This window comes from Microchirus variegatus (assembly GCF_963457635.1).
Source record: "Microchirus variegatus genome assembly, chromosome: 16".
Taxonomy (NCBI): Eukaryota; Metazoa; Chordata; class Actinopteri; order Pleuronectiformes; family Soleidae; genus Microchirus; species Microchirus variegatus.
Genome location: NC_139817.1, coordinates 21,103,516 through 21,127,469, shown reverse-complemented (window position 1 = coordinate 21,127,469; position 23,954 = coordinate 21,103,516). Strand labels below are relative to the sequence as shown.

The 23,954-nt window shown below is 37.5% G+C and overlaps 2 protein-coding genes across 2 annotated transcripts; both read right to left on the bottom strand.

Moving 5' to 3' along the window:
- Nucleotides 1–567: 567 nt before the first annotated feature.
- Nucleotides 568–7,932, bottom strand: cnih1 (cornichon family member 1). The gene is made up of 5 exons (XM_083903054.1): nt 7,784–7,932; nt 6,356–6,424; nt 2,993–3,105; nt 2,761–2,904; nt 568–1,828 (listed from the first exon to the last, which is right to left on the bottom strand). Exons 1-5 carry the CDS (start codon nt 7,862–7,864, stop codon nt 1,801–1,803), a joined length of 435 nt encoding a protein of 144 aa, XP_083759180.1. The 5' UTR covers nt 7,865–7,932; the 3' UTR covers nt 568–1,800.
- An 898-nt stretch (nt 7,933–8,830) lies between these two features.
- On the bottom strand, nt 8,831–18,604 carry gmfb (glia maturation factor, beta). The gene is made up of 7 exons (XM_083902946.1): nt 18,556–18,604; nt 15,556–15,652; nt 13,742–13,791; nt 13,311–13,360; nt 13,044–13,126; nt 12,830–12,903; nt 8,831–11,600 (listed from the first exon to the last, which is right to left on the bottom strand). The coding sequence occupies exons 1-7, from the start codon at nt 18,556–18,558 to the stop codon at nt 11,529–11,531; spliced, it is 429 nt and encodes a 142-aa protein (XP_083759072.1). The 5' UTR covers nt 18,559–18,604; the 3' UTR covers nt 8,831–11,528.
- Nucleotides 18,605–23,954: the final 5,350 nt, after the last annotated feature.

Genomic DNA, 23,954 nt, shown 5'->3' with positions numbered 1-23,954 from the left:
AGAACTAGACATAATATCTTAATGTTTGAAATGAAATAGTAACTAATCTGTGACTGTGATTTATTTTTTTCCCAATTTTAAACACACAATAAATGAAACTGTGCAGACAATTGTGAAACTATGAAGCTTGTGTATCCACATGACTCCAACAATTCTCTTCTCTCCTTAATTTAGTTTTGGAACACAAATTGTCTTTGTTCACAGAGAAAAACCTATAAGCAGATTCATGTCGCTCATTTTGCTCCTGTAAAACTCAACCTTTTGAGGGGTTAAAGAGTTTGTTTTTAGAAATGTATTGAAAACTTGGGAAATCAATTTTTAGACACAATCATCAGATTAAAGTTCAACAGACATTACATATTATTAATTATTTCTCAATCCTATCATTCCTAGTGTGAGTAGTTTTACCTGCAAGAATAACTTTATAATGACATCCTTTTGTTTCTTTAAATAACGACTTGAAGACCATTTAAACCAGTCCACAAATGTCACCTCGTGTTTCAGTCTCCTAGAAATATTGATCTAAAAATAACATTCCAGTCTGTAATTAAGAGTAGGGTAGTTTTATTTAGATTCAAATAAACTCAAGTTGTCATTTTCTAAATGTGACACAATGGGATCTAATACATAAAGGTTTTCTTACACGTGTTTATTGTCCCTGTCCCTGATAAAATACACATTTAAAAATGGCAATAAATTAAGTCTAATGGCCTAAAGGGGGGAAAAATAATTGTTGAAATGAGCAACAGTGAGGGAGTGTTTGATATTGTGTAGACAAAATAAAACATAGAATAAATACACACTGGAGTTCCTTACTATGTGGATTTTTTGGTGTTGGAGAAAAACAAAAACACACACACAATGACACAAATAGTCAATGACTTAGTAAAGGTAAATTCAACAGTATGGCACCTCAATACTAAAAATGCAGAAAGCAGTGGATTACAAATGTACTGTTGCTTCTGATTATGCTGAAAATATTATTCTACTGTTGAGTCTACCTTTTTTTTTTTTTAAATGTATCTGCAGGGAAGATTCTACACAAACACAGGTCGCTTTCTACTCTGAATTCAACACTATTCAAACATGTTACCATTTATTTCAGCAGGGATTACATGGTTTAAATGTGATGATGGGTCTGACGCATGGAAACGCTACAGATCAGACAAGTCTGTCACAACCAGAGTGTGATTGTCCCTGTGCAAAATGTTTCTCTAAGTGATAATAACCCGCTGCACTTCAGGCCTCAGTGTACAGTAACTGTACTTCTATTATGAAGACCTTAATGCATCTGTGGGCGAGAGCAGAGGTTTGTTTGTTTGTTTTAGTGATGGTAATGGCAGGAAAAAAATTACTGTTTAAGCCCGGGATCTAATCAGCAGAAAGAATACCTAAGATAATCCAGCACAGAGCTCAGATTCTCAAATAAATGCACGCCTGAAAATTAATTCCGTATAATTTGTAAACATGAAATATGAAAAAAAAAAAAAACTTTATTTAAATCCCAAGTATCAAAAAGTCACCACACCGTTAAAATGAAAAAAAAAGAAGAAGTCTGTCTGTATTTTCTGTAAAATTGAAACAAAAAAGAAAGATTATCTCGAAAAAACGGCTAAATGTTTCCGAAATAATGCTTTGCTCCGAGTGTATGTGTGTGTGTGTGGGAGAGTTGGAGAGTTTGTCCCTCTTGAAATGGCGTCTTTGTGTTGCTGAGCTGTGGTTTTCAGCAGGTCCAGTGTTCCAGCACAAAATGTCTGGTCGTCTGCTGCTCGTGCAGGTCCTTTTCCTTCATGGTGCGGTTTAAGAGCTCACCAGAACATAGATCATCCTGACGAAAAACAACGAAGCAGTCAAAACATTTTTGTTAGAATATTTAACAAAAGTATATATGGGAAGAACAGGGTTTTACATTTTCTTTTTATTTTAGTTTGAATGATGTGATGGGTCCCTTTTTTAAATCACAGATATAAATATTTAAATGAAAGATGGCTGAGTTCCATTCCGCTTCTTCAGAATTGGTTGCAGGCTGGTTCACGGTCACACTGTCCTGACTTACAATAACTGTGAGTCTCGAATATGGGATTGTTCCTGCTCAAAGAGGTGAAATGGCTGCTGGGATAAACCTACAACACAGCTGCTGTTAAAAGCAATAGATCGACATTTCTGAGATCATAATTTATGATAAAAAAATTTTAAATTTAATATTACAGTACTTTTAGATATGGAGAGTTTGGAGTCATTTAATTTCTCTTTGGACAACTTTCCAAAGTGATAAATTTTTTCCTACGTCTTTCCTTGCATTACGTTAACATTACTCGCACACTAGCTGGTGATGCTGTTGCCTAGCAACGGTGGTCTCGCGACTTTAGCATTTTAAAGCCAAACATGCTCAAAACATTCCAAGTCATGAAAACAAGTTCAAGAGTCCCATTCAAAGGCACTATTATTCTTAGTAAATATACTGTATAAGCTATAGTTAGCTTAGCTTAGCATGAAAGCAGTAAACCGCTTTAAATTTCTTTCTAATATTCATGAAAATGTGTAGAAATGACTGTCATCATTTTACAAAAAAAAAAATTGGATTGGACAATATCTTCTCAAATATATAACCTCTAGTAAAATCCTTACTTTCATGTTTGTACATGAAGTTAATGAATGAATGAATGGATTTGCAATCTCCCTCGTCTCTGTCCGCTAGAAATTAAAACCACAACATGAACATTTAATCCAGAAAAACATGAAAGGAGATGGAATACATACCCATAGAGATAGTAGAAGAAAGACAGGAGATAGAAAGCCAGTTTGCACCAGCCTTCTTTTTGACAGTACGCCAGTATGTCAGCGTTCATGATGGTCGTTGGGTCGTAGAGTCCAGGGCAGCTCATCACAGGTCTGCTCATATATCTGCATCACAGTCAAATGCAGGCAGTGGATTAGGAAAGATTGTAGCTAAATCAATAAATATAACCGCGATTGACCACTTAACACTCACCTCCAGACGTGATAAGCCAGCAGTGGGAGGTTGAGACAGAGGGTGAGCCACTCGGCCGCACAGAAGAACATGACGCAGAAGAAGAAATGGATGAGATACTCTGGAAGAACCAGCTGCAAAGAGAAATTACACAGTGTCAGAATCAATACATAATTTAAAGTCAGTCCAATGTATGTTTTGTTTTTTTAAAGTGAATGGCTGTCTTCAGAAAAGTGGAGCCATATGTGAAACAACATGAGCTGTGTTAATCAGAAGAACAGATTTAAAGCTAAAAGTCTCTTCAAAATCGAGGCCATTTTAAAAAAAGACGACCGATCCATTTAAAGCGGGAAGAAATCTGAAGACTGCAGACAGTTCCTCAGAGAGTTGGAATATTGGAAGTCAAAACTGGAAGCGATATCACCAAGTTCCAATGAGAAATCGGAAAAGCAATGGACGCAAACAAAACCGGGGCTAACCATGGTCACCAATACCAGTCGATAATGACGCTCTACGCATTATTTTGCACACACAAGCAACGTAGCAACATGTCCATGGCTAAAACAGAAAAGTACTATTATGTAGGATGGATTAACTGCAAAACAAATAAGACAGAAGTGCAATTAATGGTAAAATTAGCAGTGTATACGAGTGGCAGCCATCTGGGTTAGGGTTAAACTCTAGATTACCCTCCTGTGTCATGTCATGTCATGTCATGTCATGTGTAGCTAGCACAATAGTTTGTTTTCACATTGTGAACTTTATCACAAACTAATTTGATTTCATGTTCGACAATCCGGGTAAAAAATTAAGACGTGACACCTGAAGTATTTGAGGGATTTTAAACCCAGAACAAAAGGACAAAGACTTTTCTATAGGTGAGCTTAATGAGTCGTCCTTCCACATGCAATACGATAATCAATACGCAGGGGAAAATATCAATGATTAATTAACATTAAGACGTAAAACACTCCCTGCCAGTTGTTGTGCCAGTGATATTATTGGTTTGTTATTGTATCGCCTATTCAATTGTACAACCTGCAAATATAATCATGCATCAAGTCTGACAACAAGTGAAATGCATCAACAACAACAAATTGGTCTGGACAGAGTTTGTACATCTCAGCATCAACATCTTTTGTAGTGCGAGCAAACAAACAGATTTAAATCAAACCGACACAAGAGGAAAAAAAACATGCTGGGAGCGGCAGCAGTGCTGATGCAGCAGCAGTCTGCCTCAGGGTGACAGTCTGAAGGGTTCAGGGAGGCAGATGGAGGCACAACATGGAAGCCATGCATTCAGAAAGAGCAAAAGGTGTGCGTGTGTGTTGGGAGGGCAACCCACAGCCCACAAATGGAGAAGTGAGGAAGGTGAGGAACGTGGGGCTTTAATGTGTGGGGGATCCTGCACTGTGCTGCCAAATACAAAACAACTGAAAAAGATTTGCCACCTGAGCTGAATGTTCCACAAACAGCAAATCCTTCTGCCGAGTGCACCGCGAGGATTAAAAACAGGAATATCTGCTTTTAGCCAAGTGGCTCCTCCTTGCAGAATCACTGTCCAATCAGTGTTCACGAACATTGCTTAGCTGGAGTGTATGAGTGTATGTGTGTATGTATGTGTTAAGATTCTGCAGCCATCTGCGCTGAACCACAGGTGATGAAGGTCGCAGCCAAACACTGAGCTCATCAGCTGCAGCCTCCTCTTCCTCACAGACATAAAATAAAAATTAAAGTTGTGACAACACTACGAATTTCTGCCACCTTGTAAAGCATATCCACTACATAAAATATATAAAAAATAGGCACTGTTTTCACACCTTCTTCTATTCATATTAATAAAGCTGTACTGTGTAACTTTTTAACAAAAACAAATGTATATTGCATTCAAATCATCGTCAAATAAATTCACGCTGATTGAGTCTATTAGCTGCACGCGACTGTGTTTCCCAGTATAGAGGCATTTTGTTTTGCGTCTGTGGAAACAGATGTGACATGTTTTACATCACAACTGCTGGAGGGAAGGCAGAAGCATAACAGCTACTCTAGTAAAGAACTTTAGGTTAAGGAATTAAATCTAGTTCTCTGAAGCACGGTACCAAGATATACGAAAACAAATGTAAGAGAATAGGTGGAACATGGACCTGGCGTTGTCCTTTCAGAAAGTCTGAGGTGTTCATCTACACAAGCAGTGTTTTGGCAACAGAAGTTACACACTGCAGCTTTAGGCTTACAAATGCTAATATATACGTTAAGTATGCGCACAAAAATAAAACATTGAACCTGTACCTTGTAATTATTTTAATTCAACAAACAACTTTTACTACAATGGGTGGTCATTCCTGCCCCCTTGAAATAAAAAGAAATCTGAATTATTTTTTTCAAAATGACTGTTTACTTGGTGGCCCACAGCTAAAAATATACACTATTCAAAATGCTTTCCCACAATCCAATAACATAATTTCTCTTCAAACCTATAAAATCTGTCTGGACAGTGTACAGGCCTGTGTCATGTTGCTCAAGACAAGTAACCTCACTTTCTGAGCTTCCTGGGAATTTACTGGACCACTAAACTGAATATATGCAAACAGAGGGTAGGTTGTAATAAAAAAAAGTCATGCATGTTTTGAGCATTTGCAAGTCTTTTCAGTTAACAGCTATACTTCATCAATAGTCACTGAAATGCTTCATATTCTAATGCCTCTCATGAGCATAATAGCCTACATCCTCAGAAAGTAGCTAAAGTGTAAGGACAACAGACAGAAAAATATAGTACTGTAGTAAATACTTACTCTTATAGAAAATACTAATGACTATTTTTGGCAATTAAAATAACATTCACAACAATAAGACAATAGCAATGTTTGAATAAAAAACCCCACAGCAGTAGAAATCCTGGGCCACAGATGGTACGTTGTCTAATCTTGAGTTGAAGGTCTGGACTAAACTCAGATTAGTTAACTGAAAAGACATTTGCAAACACTTCCCCGTGCAAAATGACAAGACTGCAGACTGAGTTGAACTGAGCGGGCATTCTAAAAAAAACTGGTACAAACCTTTAATGCAATTTTGACTCTTTTAATCTTTTTGACCTTTTCAACTGTCTTTTTGCCGATAACATAGTGTAAATAAAAAAAATAAAGCAGATTAGGGGGGAAAAAAACAAAAACAACAGAGGGCGTTAGAGTTTGACAGCTGACAAGATCACGAAATTCAAAACAGGCAGGTTATTTAGCAAAACAGTGCAGAGAGAAATGATTGAAAAAAGACAAAGATAGGCGGATAAAAGTACTAAAATAAATGAAATCTATCTTTCAGAGCATATCTGCATGCAGTCAAAGAGGCAAAGAGGGTGAGTCAGACACTGACTGAGGCATCACTTACCGGATTTAAAGTGTTACACTGATCTATAGGATTCTTGTAGTCAGTCTTCAGCTCGTCAAACGCTATTATCTGCAGAAACAAGATGAGAACAGACGGTCGTTACGATGAACACACAAACCCAAGTATAATATCTAATTATGTGTAACATATTAAGAGTAATAGTTAAAAGTATTGTAAACAAGTTCAATAAAAACTGCTGCGTGACATAAACGTAACATTTTACAAAAATCTCAACCGACTTGCTCATCTACCTTTATGCAAAAACAAATTGAACACTTCAACTGTTATCACACTGATTTGTTTGCGTTGCAATGGACAAAGGTTGCAGCCCTGATGTTTTTTTACGTAACGGACAATGAATTGGGATTCTTTGTAATAATCTGATTCTTGATTGTAACTTTTCCTGCGTCATTTGCTTCACCATGACAGTTAAAAATCACCATTATATGAACCAAACAGCTTTTTTATACCAAGTAACACCTGAGAAAATATTGAGCTTTTGAAGTAACATCATTATCACTAACGTTAAAATACAGTGGTGTAAATAGGTTGAGCAAAGTCAGCTACAGACTTTTCACAAGAGGCAGGTGTATTCTTAATAAGATCATCATCCTCCTCTTCCTCACATACTGGTATCTGGACACTGGTATCGTGAAATTTGATTAAGATTGATTATACCCTGGTATATACAGTAGAACAGTATTTTCTGATTATCCTTCAAGTACCACCAGAGGAAGCCAAATAGTCAATAGTCGAAGTCCATTAAAACTTAACATTAAGCAGCAAGTCCTGGACACAGTTCAAAGTTTACAGTGTACGATACTGTGTTGACAATCACACGCCAAAAAGAATTACGCATATTGACAACTTATATGTATAATAACACAAGTCTGGTCTCTTGACGGGATGACAGGTGACATGACAGCGCTGTGGTTTATCCCTCCCGGACAAGATGACAACGTTTGTTAGCTTAGTCGGCTAACTAGCCAACAAGCCACTAACTGGATGTTAATCATTTGACACGCGTGCCATGGTCACAAACATTAAGTGTATCAATGGTTTTTTTAGCAACGTATTAACAAGTGTACAACTGAAACAGTGGACGGAAACACGGTGTGTAAACAAAGCAGTATTTCGGTGTTTCAGCGTGCTAGGTTTAGCGGCTAGGCAACAGCAGGGTGTGTTCCATTCATTCACTAGGACGCCACCATTCTAGAATGACTAGATGTGTATACGGAGCACGGAGCTGCTGCTATGATCTTCCACATGTACACACTCCATCCAATCCTTTTATAGATCGGCGGTGCCAACGCTGGCCTTCAGTTAGCCCGTTACCGGAGCCTTCCAGGCTCTTCCACGTCCTTCTATCGGTGCCGCTGGACTGACAAGCAAACTGCGCAATGTAAAGTTGACTAACTGTGTACTTACGTGCCAGATAGCGAAGAAGATAAGCGCTGCCGTGAGCAGCAGAGCGAGCATATAACAAAAGGCCGCGAATGTGAACGCCATTTTCTCCCTCCGGTTTAGCTAGTCTGATCCTGGCTCTGCTGGCGGATGATGCAGGCAGCTCCGCAGCCGAGGAGAGATTTGTCAGCATGTATTCTTCTTCTGTGAGTGTTTATCTGGCTGATGGGTTTGACGGTGCTTTAGCGCCACCTACTGGGGAAAATAAAGACATACATAAATAAAATGTTTTAAGAGCTTTTTACTGTGAATTTCTCAAGCACATTAAAACTTCAAATACCACACTATATAACAATTAAACGTCTAACAATGTACTACAACATCACTGTAATAACAAAAATAATGTACTGTGATTTATTTTTATTTATTTTTTTGAAAAATAGATATGAAATTAAAATAACAAAACAATGATTTAGTATCTCAAAATTATGGAAGCCTGTTTCCACCACTTAAACAATACATATTATTAAGTCATCATTTTGACAAAATAAGTCATACTTTCAGAATAGTATTTCATTATGACTTAGGATCTCATAATTATGACTTACTAACTCAAAATTATGACTTAGTATCTCATAATAATGACTTAGTATTTCATAGTTATGACAGATAATGGATGGATGGATGGACTTAGCATCTCATAATTATGACTTAGCATCTGATTGTAATGTCTTAGCATCTCATAATTATGACTTAGCATCCGATTGTAATGTCTTAGCATCTCAAAATTATGACTTGGTATGCATTTTTTGCATGACATAATATCTCATAGTAATGACTTAGCATCTCATAGCAATGACTTAGCATCTCATAATACTGACTTAGTATCTCAACTTTAACATTTACAAAAGATAAACACACATAATAAGCAAACAACCTCATATAAAACCACATAATAACAAAGACGTAAACATCGCTGTCATTTTATTTGAACCATGGGACAATAGACACTTTATAAAGTACAGGAAAGTACAAATATCTCAAGTTTCACTGATGCCATGAGGTGGCTGATTATAATTTCATTTCAAGGAAGTAAGATGTTGAAGATGTTCAAAGACGACATTAAAAGCTGAAAAAAACACATCTGCAGGTCACAGAAAGAGACTCAAAAGGACAAATATAGTACACAGTATGTAACCGATTTACTAGAGAGTAAGATAATAAAGCCACAGGACATAACCTGATAAGTGGCTCAAAAACCAAAAGAACTCTTTTTCTAATAAACCTTGTACTGGGAAGATTGTTTTTTGACTAAAAATAATAATAAAGAAAAGGCTTGTTGATGTGTGAGATTCAGTAGTTTCAGTCAAATTAATTTAACTTAATAATTTAAAGATTTTCTCCTCTGGATTCATGCAACAGGACATCAAAGTCTCAACAGTCGGAGACATTTGCAAACACGTGCACTTCATATACAGCAGCGCTTCACATTCAGTGGTTTTTCCAGAATTTCAACAAAATCTCAACACTTTCACATCCTAAGCAGACCGCGGCAGGGGATCATCACCAGTTACAGCAGAGTAACATCACCCAGATGTTTCAGTCTTTGCTTTAATGTTATTTTCTGACACGGGTTTACAGTTTTATCCCATCATTCCTGTCTGATTAAACCTGATAAATGATTATCATTGACATCATTAAATTATTTACATGAAATCTCTATATTGTGCAAGTATATTTTCGAGTCAGCTTCTCAGAAAAAGAGTTTCTTAATATTATTATTATAACAGCCCAGATTACAGTATAGTTTGACAGATTATGTTTTGCGCTAAGCCGATCAGAAAGTTAAGAAAAAAAGTCAATCACTAAAAATGCATTTTCAACCTTTACTTTTTAGTCTAGTTTAAAATTTGGCCTCGAAACAGACAAAGAATGTCAGATAAGACATTGGAATGTTCGACTCAGCACTTTGACATCATACATGATGTGATTTTCTCACTTCTGGGGCTTTTAATTCGCCACAACTATCAATTATATGTTTAGATTAGATGTAAAAAGTTTTAATTAAGAGATACTGATGAGGTGGAACGTGTGGAATTAATTTGTGCCCTTTTCTGTATTAGGGTGAGACCAATATTCTGAACTGGTATTGCGCTTATGTTTAATTTAATTTAGATATGAGCTAGTGGTACATTCAGTCCACGGATCTCAATATCAGCCTGTTTATTGGTCAAACCCTGTTGTGTATGGAAAATGTGAATTTCCCAAACATTTATATCCGTTACTGCCAAGTCTGGAAGTTTTTGGCGACGTCACGTCCATCATTCTCAAAGCTGTAACCAGCACAAAGCAACCAAAGTGGCTTAACATGAGAATGAAGCACAACATTCAAAAACACTAATAACAGTACGAGCTGTAAAGCACATTATAAGCTAACAATTTCCCTCTAATGACACAGTAATCCACGTATACAAGAGTAGCCCAGTCGATTAAAAAGAGGGCAGGTGACTCTGCCCCAGTGTGTGCAGTGTTTTCTGTCGTGGTCACAATAGACAAAGGTTTTATTTGCTGTTAATAAACTGTTTAGGTTGGAATGTTTCAGAGAAAATGATGTTTCCTCGAGTGTGATATCACATATGCAGGTTAAAGGCAGAACAGTGAAGGGAAATTCATGCAGCGATTTCTACTGTAAAGCTGCTTTCAGACATGAACGCTGACATTTTCTTCAGGAAAATTAGGAACTTTTCCAGACATTTTCCTGCTGTATTCTCACCTGTGCTCACACAAATACTTTTGGAAAATCTGGCTGCAGTAGAATTTACAAAACATGAAGTGACATTTCAGGGAAAATGTGCAGACTTTGGTGCATGTGTGAAAGCAGCTGCACTCTCAGGAGAGCCTCTTGTGTTACTGTCTTTTGCAGAATGGGGTGATTACACTTGACATACATTCAAATTTAAAGGTCCAGTGTGCACAATGTCAATAAAATGTATTTAATATTTTGATGCTATCTGAAGGCTATATAGTTTCTCCAAGAAAAATGTGAATCTGCAACATGTAACTTCGCTAATAAAGGTTGCTAAATTTTTTACACACTGTACCTTTAAATAGCCTGCAATGAATACTGAAGGAGAAACCGACTAAAACGGAAGTGTTGTTCAACTGTTCTGGCAGGAAGCTCGTCTTTCACAACAAAAGGAAATGAAATCGATGCTATTACATATATACATGTGCTGACATATCACTAAATACACCATAGGAAAAAAAAAAGAAGCTTAAAATAAGACTCCCTCAAGTTATTAAACATAAAAATGTGAAACTCAAATAACTACTTGAGGAAAAAAATAAACTCTCTTTAAAATGCCTTTAAATTCTCCCGAATGAACTTGCAAAGAGGAGACCGTTCACCTCAAGAGCGATGGGAGTGTTAATTCAACACAGACACAGAACTGGCACATGGAGATTGTGAGGGAGACAAAACGCAGACCTGTGTCAAATAGTATTTTCAGTTTCAGGCAGCCTGAATCTGTGAGACTGAGTAAGTGCCACAGATTTGTTGTTTTTAAAAAAGACAAATGTTGACATTCTGTAAACTAGAGAAACCCAAAACTGAGAGTAGAAAATGACTGCAAACACTATTTAAATCAGGTGTTGTATAAAGAGAAGGGGAAATGTTATAACTGTGGTGTGATCTCCCCCAACAGAAGACAAACATGTTGTGCTATCTGGATCCTCCTCACACCCCAGACCGCTGGACGAGGTGATAATGTTAGCCGAAGAAACCGAGTTTCTCTCGCAGCCATTCCTCTGTCAGGTCCTCTGTGGCTCTGATCTCAAACACCTAAGATAAGACAAGAGAAGACGTACTTTATTATTCCCGAGAGAGAAACTCAGTCGTCCAGCAGCTCACAAAATAGGCAAGATAGCAAATAAAGACATAAAAGGCAGTGCAATCAGTAAATAAAGGAATGAATAGCATTTCAACCCGTATAAAAGGTGGTGCAATCAAATCTAAAGGATAAAGCAAAAAGATAATTGCAAAAGTCAAGTAATAATAGATAGACAAAGTAAAAGGATGAAGGACTGATGCTGCAAACTGAGGTTATGAGAAGAAGAAAAATTCAAAGATAATGAAAGAAAATAAAAAACAAGTTATAACCAGTTGTGTCATCACCCATAAGAATCTGAGAAATGTTCCTGTTTTTATTTTTTAAGGCTCCATAACCTGACATTTCGCAACTCACAGCCGTTGCCTGCACCGAGGCTCCTATTGGACAATACCAGCTGTCAATCACACTGGTGTCAAACTCTCAAACCTGGTCTTAACAAGTTGTGAAATTTGAAATGACCAGTCAAAATGTCCACACTTTCCTAAGATGCATACATGTTTTGGGACTCACAAAGCTATACAAGTACACACACGCACACAGGTTCACACAGCTATTCTTTTGAGGACACGGAATTGACTTCCATTCATTTTTCTATTCAAAATGTAGCCCAAAACCTAACCAGCTCAGTGGTTCTACCTCATTCAGTGTTTATGCCAGAAAACTCTTAACCTTAACCCAATTCTAACCCTACAACCAGGTCTTATTCCCTCAAAAAACCCTTTAAAAAGGTGCCATATGTAAGAATGTGGCCAAAAACCGTTACTACACTCAAATTCAAAATACCGAGGTCTTTTAGATTTCATTTTCTCCACCATTTTAGCTCAGACGTTACTGGCAAACCATGGTTGCTGGACAGTTGAGACTCTACTGACTGCAATGATTGGTAGACGGCGGTAGGTGGCGCCACATGCCAAAACATGATTCCGAAACATTGATTTGCAGTCTGCAAAATATTTTTTTATGCGAATATTTTGGCTGTACTGTTATTGTTTGTGAGTTCGGTTTGTTATATGAACATTATTCCTGAGTCTCTGTGACATATTAGGAGGATTTTATGGCCAGTTGCTTTAGATTTATTACAGAATGCACCTTTATTGTTATGAGGAGCAGCCAAAAGGTCCTCACTAAGATAGATTTGAACACACACACACACACAAATACACAGAGGGAGTTCACTAACCTTGGACAGTTGAGCAGTTTGGACCAGTCTGTTTTTGCTTCCGGCGTACATCATATGCTGTTCTGGTTTGCAGCCTATTAAACACAAATAAACAACTCTAATACATGTTTCCGGGGTGATACAGTACATATATATACATATATACATATATACAAGTGATCATTGGAAGTAGTTTAAGTGCTGCTATTAAAAGTGATACCAGAAATGTTCTCACCGACTGGACTGGAGAAGATGAGGCAGAGGGGATAAGACACGCGTCCATCCTCATGCTGATACTTATAACTGTAGACGACAAATGTAGCTGGTGCTAAGGACACGGACACAGTCCAGTAACAACAAATAAAGCACAATAACATTTTCGAAATTTGTTTAACAACACTGAAAAAAATACATATGCAGATTAGAATGGGATGTAAAAATTTATAATTTAGGCCAATTTATTCTACAGGTAAATATGACAGATTATTCATAGAGAGGATATCGTGGCTGTCGCTCAGGCAGTTCATTCACCAGATCATCAGGGGAAATGTCCTACACAGAAAACAGTCAAAGAGCAAAGATCACAATTATTTTAATTAACAGACGACATAACGAAAACATTTGCTTTTATAATTATGGTGATAACATACATATCACTAAGAGCTCTATTATTAATCGATCCGTTAATTAAACAACTATTTTAATAATCAATGAATCTGTTTTTATGTTCATTATTAAAACAGGATCTCTGAGAATATCATCATTTCCAGGTTTGACAAACACTGATCGATATTTTACAACATTTTCTGGCATGTTATGGATCAAACAATTACTCGATTAATCGTAAAAATAATCGAAAGATTAATCCATTATGAAAATAATCATTGCAGCTCTATTTTACTTTAAAGAGAATAAATCAGACGACTAACGTACCTCATGCTCTTCATCAAGAATTACAAGCTGCTTGTCTTTATCGATCTTCACTGAAGGATTAAAAAAAAGAACATTTACGAGCAGCATGAAAAATGTCATAGTGCTAGTAGTTTTTTGTTAGTTATGTGAATAAAAATGCAAAGATATTCCAGTTTAGCAGTAATGATATTTTGATTGATGCTAAATGAAACATAAAACAGCTTAGGTGAAGTATATATTCTCTCCATCCTCAGAAAGATACTGAAGCTCGTTTTCAGCTGCTGGATTTTTTAAAAGGCAGAAAACACACTTTGAAAACACAGCAGAGGACAGTTGCCTTCACTGCATTCAAATGAATAGTTGGATATTTTGGGTGATACAATTTATTTGCTCATGTATCAATCTGCTCATCTAGTTGGAAGGGAGAGTTGGCAGGTATCTCTCCATGAAAAAAAAGGGACTCTATATGCCAAAAAAAAGGCTTATTCAAGGCACACACAGATGGTTTTCAAGTTCAAGTATTAAAAATCCCAACTCAATCGTGTGTCTGTTGGAAAGAAGATAGTCAATATACGTGGGTTCCCATCAGTGTGTATTGATGCACATTTTTGATTAGCAAATAAAAACACCTGAATGGAAACACAGAACATTTAAGACTGTAGAGGAGAAATCATGTGACTGAAACTTCACTCCCACTTATATTGAAATGATATATTTCATATGGACAGAAACAGCGGAAACGGCAGATACAGCAAGCGAGAGGAGGTTACGTGTGGACTATTAAAGGAAAACACAAAATTCCTCCATTTAGTGCGAGAAGCAAGCATTTGGAGTATAAAAAACCTGATTTGTTCTATGCATGTGCAGAATTACAGCTATTTACGGCATGGTTTTGACGAAGTAACTGCACTTCTCAAATGCTTTTTTCATTTAACTGTCATTTATACGTCTGAGATTTTGGTGCCACCTACATATTATCTCAGTGAACGAGAATGTGGGTGAGTTGGACAGGATCTTCAGGTGAAGTTACTCAGTGAAATTTTAATGTTTTTCTACATTCAAGATTATTACGACGAAAATAAATTAACCGCGGTTAATGTATTGTAAGTGGTTTTTACCGCGATGATATTGTATATTGTGCCATCACTATGGAAACATTTTAATGGTAACCTGAAATGTTGAATTATTCTATTCCCTTTGACGAAACATTCACGTTGTACATAATCATATTAAAGCGATTGTTACATGTCATCTTTCTCTAAGACGTCCAGCTTTTTAATACTTTTCATATAGTTGGATGTGGTTGGACGACACTGTGTGAAATGGTTCTTTGAGTAAACACTGGCTTTGATCCAAACACAGCCCCAAGAGTTTCTTTAACATCCGTTCGTAGCAGTAAACAGAACTCGTTTTAAACCTTAGGGGGAAAAAAGCAACTCCATGAGTTTATGAAAAATATCTGGGGAGACATTATGTGCGCGAGATGCAGCTGCTGAATTTGGATAAACTTAAATGGTTTGCGGAATTGGTGCAGGAGTTTAAAGATGCAGCGCGTCGTCCCCCATTTTGTTCCACACAGCAGGAGACACTGATCAATCTGCTGGCAGCGTTAAGGACACATTTAACACACAAGTGGTGGCCAGTGGATTAGGCTTTACTCAAGGATGACCCAATTCTGTAAACTGCTACGAATTTCACAAATTGGAGTTAAAACATTCAAAGTGATAGTGTCTTTTTTTTTTTTTTTTTTAATCACCCAGCTTTAAATGTCAAAGTATTAATAAATATGCAAGGAATGATATTAAAAAGACACATAAGGTGTTGCCAATACTCACTGACGATCGCCGCATTATTAGTCTCCTTCCGAAAACGAAACGCCTTCAGCTTTACAACCAGCTCTTCATCCACATCGCACACCACCAGTGAGTGACTCTGATTAAAAATAAAATACAGAAACAGGCAAAAATGTTGTGATCGTTTACATTTTTAAAAAATCATCAGGATTTAGGCATTAAATGGCAAGATTTCTATCATTTTTCAAGCCTAAAAAGGACATCACAAACACATATTATAATAGTGTTGACCTGAACTGAACTAATGTGATTTATTATGAGAAAGTGTTTGCAGTATTTAAGTGTTGTATCCTCACAACCATTAGCTCCCCGTCTTTCTGGCAGTGTGCATCCTGTATTACAGCTTCACAATGTGCACTTATTTCTGCCATGACAGGAAGTATAAATGTGATGACTCTGTTCTGCAGAGTCTGTAAAATGTGACTAATTTTTCACTTCCACCTATTTTTCACTTCCACTATTATTTTACTTAATAAATAACACAAAAGGGTAAACATCTGTATATATTTTTGGTGGCAAGACATCTTTCTGAGCTGTAAAACAGAGAACAATGACAATTACGGTACTTTCTGGGTTCATGAAAAATCCCAAATTAAATAAAAATTACTAAAAACAAAAGTAATAATATTCAATTTGCCATCAAGTTTTCATTATTATTAAAACTTGACAAATATAGGTTGTCTTTACAGTGGCATCTAGATTTCAGGGATATTTAATGAGGGATTACACACATGAAGGACAGCTGCAGCATCACAGACTGTCATGCTCACTTTATTTGCAGGAAGGCAATGTGTTTGTATGTCAAATCCCCAAACCAGCGTTTCATTAAGAATGATCACGTCTGCAGGACTCGGTTTTATATATACATATGTACATGTGTGTGCGTATATTAACATCATAATGTTTGTTTATTTTTCAACACTGCATTTCAGGAATGGGGGGGGAGATTGCTACCGTGTTTCCTGGAACTTGACCGATTGATGGAGGCGTTCAAGTGTGAGGTGATAATTCTGGTTAAAAATAAACTAGCTTCACTTTTATTGTGCCTAATTGTGTAGCCTAAACTTGTACCTAACTGCATTTGGTTACCCTGTAATTTTACATGTGTAATGACAATAAAGTTGAATCTGAATCTAATGTATAGCTACTTTTACATTTAGCATTTGCATTTTTAACCTCTGCTGTGGAGGCTATAATTTTGGCTGTATTTGTTCGTTTGTGAGCAGCATGTGCCAAAAAGGTTAAAGAGATGTGTTTTCTGGGGATGTACAGTAGGTTATGGCCCCATGAAAAGATGATTCAGTTTAAGTGATTATGATGATACAGACTCAGAATCTTCTTCTTCTTCTTTTTTGTTCTCTTAAATTAAGTTGTTTACTTTGCAAAACCCGGGAGTGTATTGACACTTCCTCGAGGTAAACCATGTTTTAGCAAACCCTGCAGTTGTTTACCAGACCACAGTGAAATCTGTCTTTACATTCCACTGGCTGGAACCTGTAAAGGAACCTGTAAAGGAACCTGTAAAGGAACCTGTAAAGTCCACATTACATAACTCCAGAAGCACAAAGATATGAAACTCCTGAAGAGTTTGTGTGCAGAATCCCTGAATTCTATAAATACAGCTTCATCACCAGATGGCTGGTGGGAGTCAGGATTTCACTGAGCTCACACACAAATCTCTGAAGATTAAAAAAAGGCCTGGAGTTTGTGTGGTTTGGGACTCTTGAACAACAGGGTGCAGATGAGAAAAGATTACCATCAGTCCTGACTTCAAAAAAGCCAGACGTGGCTTCAGGTTTACTCTGCTTACTGCTTCACATTCCTCATGGAAACTTCAAATTACCCCTTTAATTTGATGCACTGTATATGTCCAATTTATTTGTCTCTGACGTCAAACTGTCAGTGAGCAGCGTAAAGACTTTAACTGTGATGACGACCTACAGCTACAAACAAAACAGGAAACCGGGGTTCATCACGATTGAGGCGAGCTAGCATGAAGAAGACAAGTCCAAACACATCACTGCGAGCCACGTTACTACCGGAAGTCTGCCAGTTTGGTCTCTAAAATAAAAGCATCTGTCTGGAAAACTGACTGATTAAACATCTTGAAGGTCCAAATAAGACCAACTTCAAGTTGAGGTTTTCTTTGGCCAAAAGGGCAACAACCGATTTGTTGGTCTGGCCAAGATCACAAAACACATACAAGTAGCACATTCATTTGTTACACTGGAGTTTGGCATTATTGTTATTAACTGCTCCAACTGATTATCCGTAAAACTGTTTTTTGACTTCTGCAATTTAAACACAAATGACTGTGTTTTTATACAAACTGCATAACATGTTACACATAATGTCCAGTCCTCAAATATGACAAATGACTACAACAGTTGACTAAACAGGCCACTACTTCATTGACTTCTATGTTTATTTATTTTGCTCAATTAAGAAAATGTCGATCTGCATCTGCTTGGACAGGAGTATGAAAAATATTATGCTAGTTTCACTACAGAAGAGATTAAATGACCTCTGCAGTGAATAATATTGTATATATCAGAATTTGTTATCAGCCCAAGCACTCCCAATATATGGGCATATCTCGGCAAACAGTCCAATATCGTAATTAAATAAATGAATAAATCTGTGTTGCCAAACTCATTACATTTCAAAACGATACGTTCTACAGTTGGTAGTGTGCATATAAAATATTAACAAGCGAAGACAGAACTAGGAACACGTTTGGACGTTTGGGCAAGTGTATTTTATTTTGAAATGAAACATGGGAAAACCACCCGAGCTTCTTTGTCTAACTTGATACGATGGACAGAGGGCGGAACTAATGCTAAGCTAGCAGGCTAACTGCCGCTCGCCAGTCAACGACTTTTCCCCTCAAAATTCCCCGTAACTTTAACAAAGCGCACGCGGTGAAAGAGCAAAACACACGAAATGGCGACAGCTCTGTCGCGTCCACGTTAAACAACTTACCATTGTAGTAGAGTTGAGTTTCCCTGAAGCTGCTGCTGAAGCTGCTCTGAATGGCAGAGACGCTTTCAATGTTTTTTTTTTCTTTTCTTTTTTTTTTAAATACTTCACATCTTGTGACTGGTTTGGCCAATCCCACACGAGACCAGCGCCCCCTTCCTGCAAAATGTGGCCATAACTCTGTGATTATTAATGTCGTAATACACTCCCATGTCATTTACTTATAACAATTTAATCGAAAATCTATTGTTCGTTTTATGTTTAAATGTGATTTATAAATTAAACTAGTGCCATTATTTTATGTGAAAAAAAACCCAATTAAAAATAACGAAATTATGGAGGACATTTTTTTTATTAAAACCACGAGAAGTTGGTTTAAATTTGGTGGTTTAGGTCAATTGAACCACTGTGTGTGTGTGTGTGTGTGTGTGTGTGTGTGTGTGTGTGTGTGTGTGTGTGTGTGTGCGCGCGCGCGTGTGTGTGTGTAGCTGTGGGAGCTCCGTGAAGTTGGCCCCCCACCCCCAATAAAACCATTTCAAAATACTTGTAATCGATTGTGCTTCGTTTGTGCAGGTTTGTGCAGCAAAAATTTTCGTTTGTGCTGCTTTAGTTTATGAGTTATTAACATGTTTATATCCAGCCCCCCATTTCGTCCAAATGAGCTGAAAATGGTCTCGTTTGTTTCGGCTTCGTTTGTGCTGGTTTGTGCTGCAAAAATTTTCGTTTGTGCGCGCCCCATTTTGAAATAATGTTTAATATCTCAAAAACTAAAGCAGCACAAACGAAAATTTTTGCAGCACAAACCAGCACAAACGATTTAATTTAGTTTGACCGAGTGGTTCTGTGTCTGCTTCTGTTAAATCACTACATTCTCAACTGCGGCCGCTAGATGGCAGCAGTGCTCACACTTTTCTTCCCTTTTCTCTGCCACTGAAACTCAGAGCTCAAATCCACACATAGTGGTGTTTTCCAGTGAAAAATCAGTTTGAAAAATGTATAGAAATTTTGCATTTGTTTTTTAAGGGCATGTTTTTGTTATTTACTTTCATACATATACAGTAAGTTAACATATTTATACATTTTTTAAACACAATAAAGGACAAATAAACATTTTAGTGAATAAATACTGAAGAAATCTTGGGTGTGTGACCAAATGTCGGATTGCGTGTGTTACGACCAGGCCTAGGGGAAAAACCTGATCACAACAAGAATAAAGAGACTCCCTCTTCACAACTCCCAAGAAACCACCATCAACACATCAAACAAATCATTTTAAAGGTTCATCAAAACCAAGCTGTGGCTGTGAGAGGTTTCAGGCCTCTTATTCAGATTCCTCCTGTGCATCTCATTCACTAACATGCACAGAAGTCTCATGTAGGGCCTTAATGAAAAATGAAATATTTTGAAATGTATTAAGAATATATTTACATCATTATTATCCCGTCATCATGGACTCCTTTAAGCAGGTACAGTACCTCACTGTGAGCTATTATTTCTTCTCCAACTTTTCCTCTCTTTCCCACATTCATTTATAACAGAACTTGGCACCTCAGAGGGCATTTTAGGGAGATGTACGCAAGTCTTTCATGTCTTAGATCTAAGAGCAATTATGGATTCAGACCTGCGGGACCAGTCTGGGAGGACCTGCTTCAGTCACTGTTTACCTGCTGCAAGGAAGCAGTGGAGAGATGAAGAGAAAGGCAGCTATCAGTGTCATCAGGCCTCATTATGGGATTATACAAGAGAAAGTCACACTTAAGAGCTTGGTGACATAGGGCATGTTTGTTTAAAGAGTTATTAATACAATCTCTGCATACATACATACATACATACATACACATATTTAGTTGATGTGTCAAAATGCTGAAACAGAATGCATCTGACAAAGGGGTTAGGGTTGAAAAAACATTGAAATAACAACAACACACTATTTCTTAAGAAATAAAGAAAGGAAAAGATGAAAGTGTGGCTTGGTGAGAGAGCTGCAAGCTGAACAGTGTGAGGATGACAAAGGTTCTCACTGCCAGGGACATTGATGAATGCACTTCAGGCTTCAAGCTCGCCCTGCAGCCACCAGCCACATGGATTCCATGCTGACACTAATCATACTTCATAAGATACGACGGCCCAAAGCTGATCAAATGAACCATGCAGCACAGTCACTGTATCAAACTGGCTGAACTTTGACAAAATACACACACACTTCAGTATACTCCATTATTATCATCATCACAGCCAAGAATGCTGTCATCGTCACCATCAGTTACTTGGTATTTGTATGATGATCCTATCATTTAGCCTCACCTTGTGTTTGAAACATGAAAAACATGACAAACAAAACAGCATAAAAGGCGATCGAGCGTCAGACTCTGTGAAGCTTGTACCCTTGATTGCAATATCAGAGCAGAAGCAGAGTCTGAATAACAAGCGTCTACCGCGCAATGATATCAGCGAGCAGGGGTTTGAAAATGAGATTATTTTCCTGCCTGCTGTAGAACCTAATCTGCTCTGCACCAGTGTGTTCCTTTTCGCTTAGAAAAAAAAAAAAAAAATAGATGCAAGGGCTGCACATAGATTTTGAATTAGCAGTCAATCCAGACATGTAGTATGCTAGTGTAATTTCAATTACATCTATACTAAATAAAGTAAGCGAAAGCAGCCCGATATCACAAATAAATTAAATGCATAGTATAATAGTTCTGCACAAAATTTCTTGATTTGAAGGTTAACACATTCCCTGATTGTTTGTCCTTTTCCTGCAGTAAATAAGGTCAAAGTAACCTTAAACAGAGACTGAAGCAGCCACATAATCCACACACACCATGCCTGTACACTGTAAAAAAAAAACCCGGTAAAAGCACTGGCAGCAAAGTTTCCAAACGGATACCGTAAAATTACAGTAAATAACCGTATCACAGAACTACATACAATAACTGTATGTAATAAATATTTTAATTTACCTTTAAAAAGCATAATAATAATGTAATATCGTATTATGGTTAATTCATTGTAATTCTTAAGGTAAATCTTTAAATTACTGCTTGTATCTGTTAATTTACAGTTATTACATTTTCTCATGGAAAATGGCAATAAACCTGTAAAAAATACAGAAAATTGTATGTAAAATTACAGTTAAATATATACAAATACAATAAATTGTCATTAAAAAAACATGATATTAATGTATTCTTACATTATGGTAAATTAACTGTAATTTTAAACGTAAAACCTAAAATTACTGAACATATCTGTAAATCTACTAACATTTCATTGTTTTATTGGAAAACAGTAAAAATCAGTTAAAAATTACAGAATATTTCCTGTAAATTGTTTTTTTTTTTACAGTGTACGTCTATATACTGAACGTAGAAACAAAACATCTGGCTTCAAACGAATCATGGTTGTGGCTTTCAAAATACTGAACTATTTTCTTCAATCCCTTATCCACGCTTTCCGTCAGCAGGAAGCGAGTCAAGGACGTGTCCCATTCAAGCTTCGTTTTGTTTATACAGTGTTTGGCAAATCATTTTCCCTGCTCTTTTGATTTATAACAAAAAAAAAAAGAAGTCTTGCCGGTGGCCTTGACCTGCTAAAGATTCTTTGTGTACACACAGATAAAAAGGCTGCATTCTCACTGAATTCTCTGTCAGTTTGAGTTGAGTGGAAGCAACAGCAAGAAAATGTTTGGCTTGTTTTTTAAGTTGTTGTGTTAGTGAAATATAATGCTCGGTGTGTTCAAACACCAGTCCACAAGGCAAAAGCAGCAGAAGGAGGAGGAGGAGGAGGAGGAGTAGTGGGAGGCTTGTGCTGACCATAGCAGTGTCCTGCAGAGTCGGAGCCCTCTCTGAGCCAGCCTCAGCGAAGATGCCATGTGATCTCCGAAAAGTCAACAAGGGTTGGTCCACAGCTGGGCTGCAGAAGAACAGAGAGCAGGCACGTAGCAACACCCTCCTGCTGGGAGGAGACGGAGGAGACGGAGGACTCGCAGCCTGCCGCTGCTGAATCTCTGTCAATTTTTATCATCACGCAACTGCAATCACAACTGCAACACTTCTTTATTTTTTTTTTACAAACGTTGTAGTTTACTCCTTTTTTACACGTTTGATTCTTTCACATAAATAAATACCATGCAGTCTCCTCCACAAGCTCACAGTCCATCCTCCTCATGTGATGGGAGCGCCACAGCTCCAATTTCCACAGAAGATTAAGTCGCCTTCTGCATCACTGGAACTTTTTGTGTTTTTGAAGTTGAAATCTCAGTGGTTATTCCTCTCTTTGTCCAAAGAACCAGTTTGAACAAAGGTGCAGTGAAGCATCAGCGGCAGAGACTCTAATAAGCACAATGTGGGAATAAAGCAGAGGGGAGTGAGCATCAAAGGGAGTCAGGCACAGCATGACTGGCGTTGGTCTGAACTCCCAACCTAGGACACTCAGCATGCTCTTCAGCAGCCGCCCCCTTTAGACCAGTCCTGGGCAGTAATTAAAACCACCATTCCCACTGCCTCCGAATCTCATTAGTCACATGACCCTGGGCTTTCATCCCTGTTTGTCCAAAAATATCACAACCGCACACCAGCAAACATGAGTTGCTCACAACCAGAACACATCCCCGAGCAGAACAAAGCGTTATGAATATCATCAAACTATAGAAGAACAGTGGGAGATTGCACACATTGCTTGTCTGTACATGTCCACTGTAAATATTATTGCACTTATCAGAGATGGCTTGAAGGAAAACGGTCACCCTGCTGTTGGTTGATTAAATCGACCTGTGCAAACACAGACCAAACACAGATATGAGAGAGAAACCAAAACATCTTCTCTTCAGTAAACAAGGCAGGGTCATTTTTTTGCATAATTTAGTTTTTTTGCTACAAGCATCAACTAGTGTTTGTGACTGAAATCCATTACAAAATGAGGACAAACTGGTTCAATTGAAGCTCGTACGCTTTCATTATCAAAGGCATGGATTTGAAGTGGGCGAGTATCTGTTGCAGTGGTCAGATTTAGAACATTTTGGCTGCAGATAAAAAGGAGGCCTCCTTCCCATGTTTAATTCAGTATGAGCCATGACTAACTCATGTAACAGGGTGCTTGTAATATACTGGGTCTCTGAAGTCACTCGAAGGCATCTTTGCTTGCTGTGTGCACCGTGGACTGAAATGATTGTGTCACTGTGTTTTGACTGTAATGTTCCTCAGCAAGGAGATGATGCAGGTCAGGAAGACAACGATGATGGGATTGATTTATTTCCTTCCCATAGTAAATCAGCTCTTCATTGTGGTGACATTGCTGTGCTGCATTCTAGCCTTAATCCACTGCATGTTATTAACATATTTTGTCATCGCTTGCGAACTCTTTTTGTCATATGTGTCATCATCATATGACATCATGGATGTATT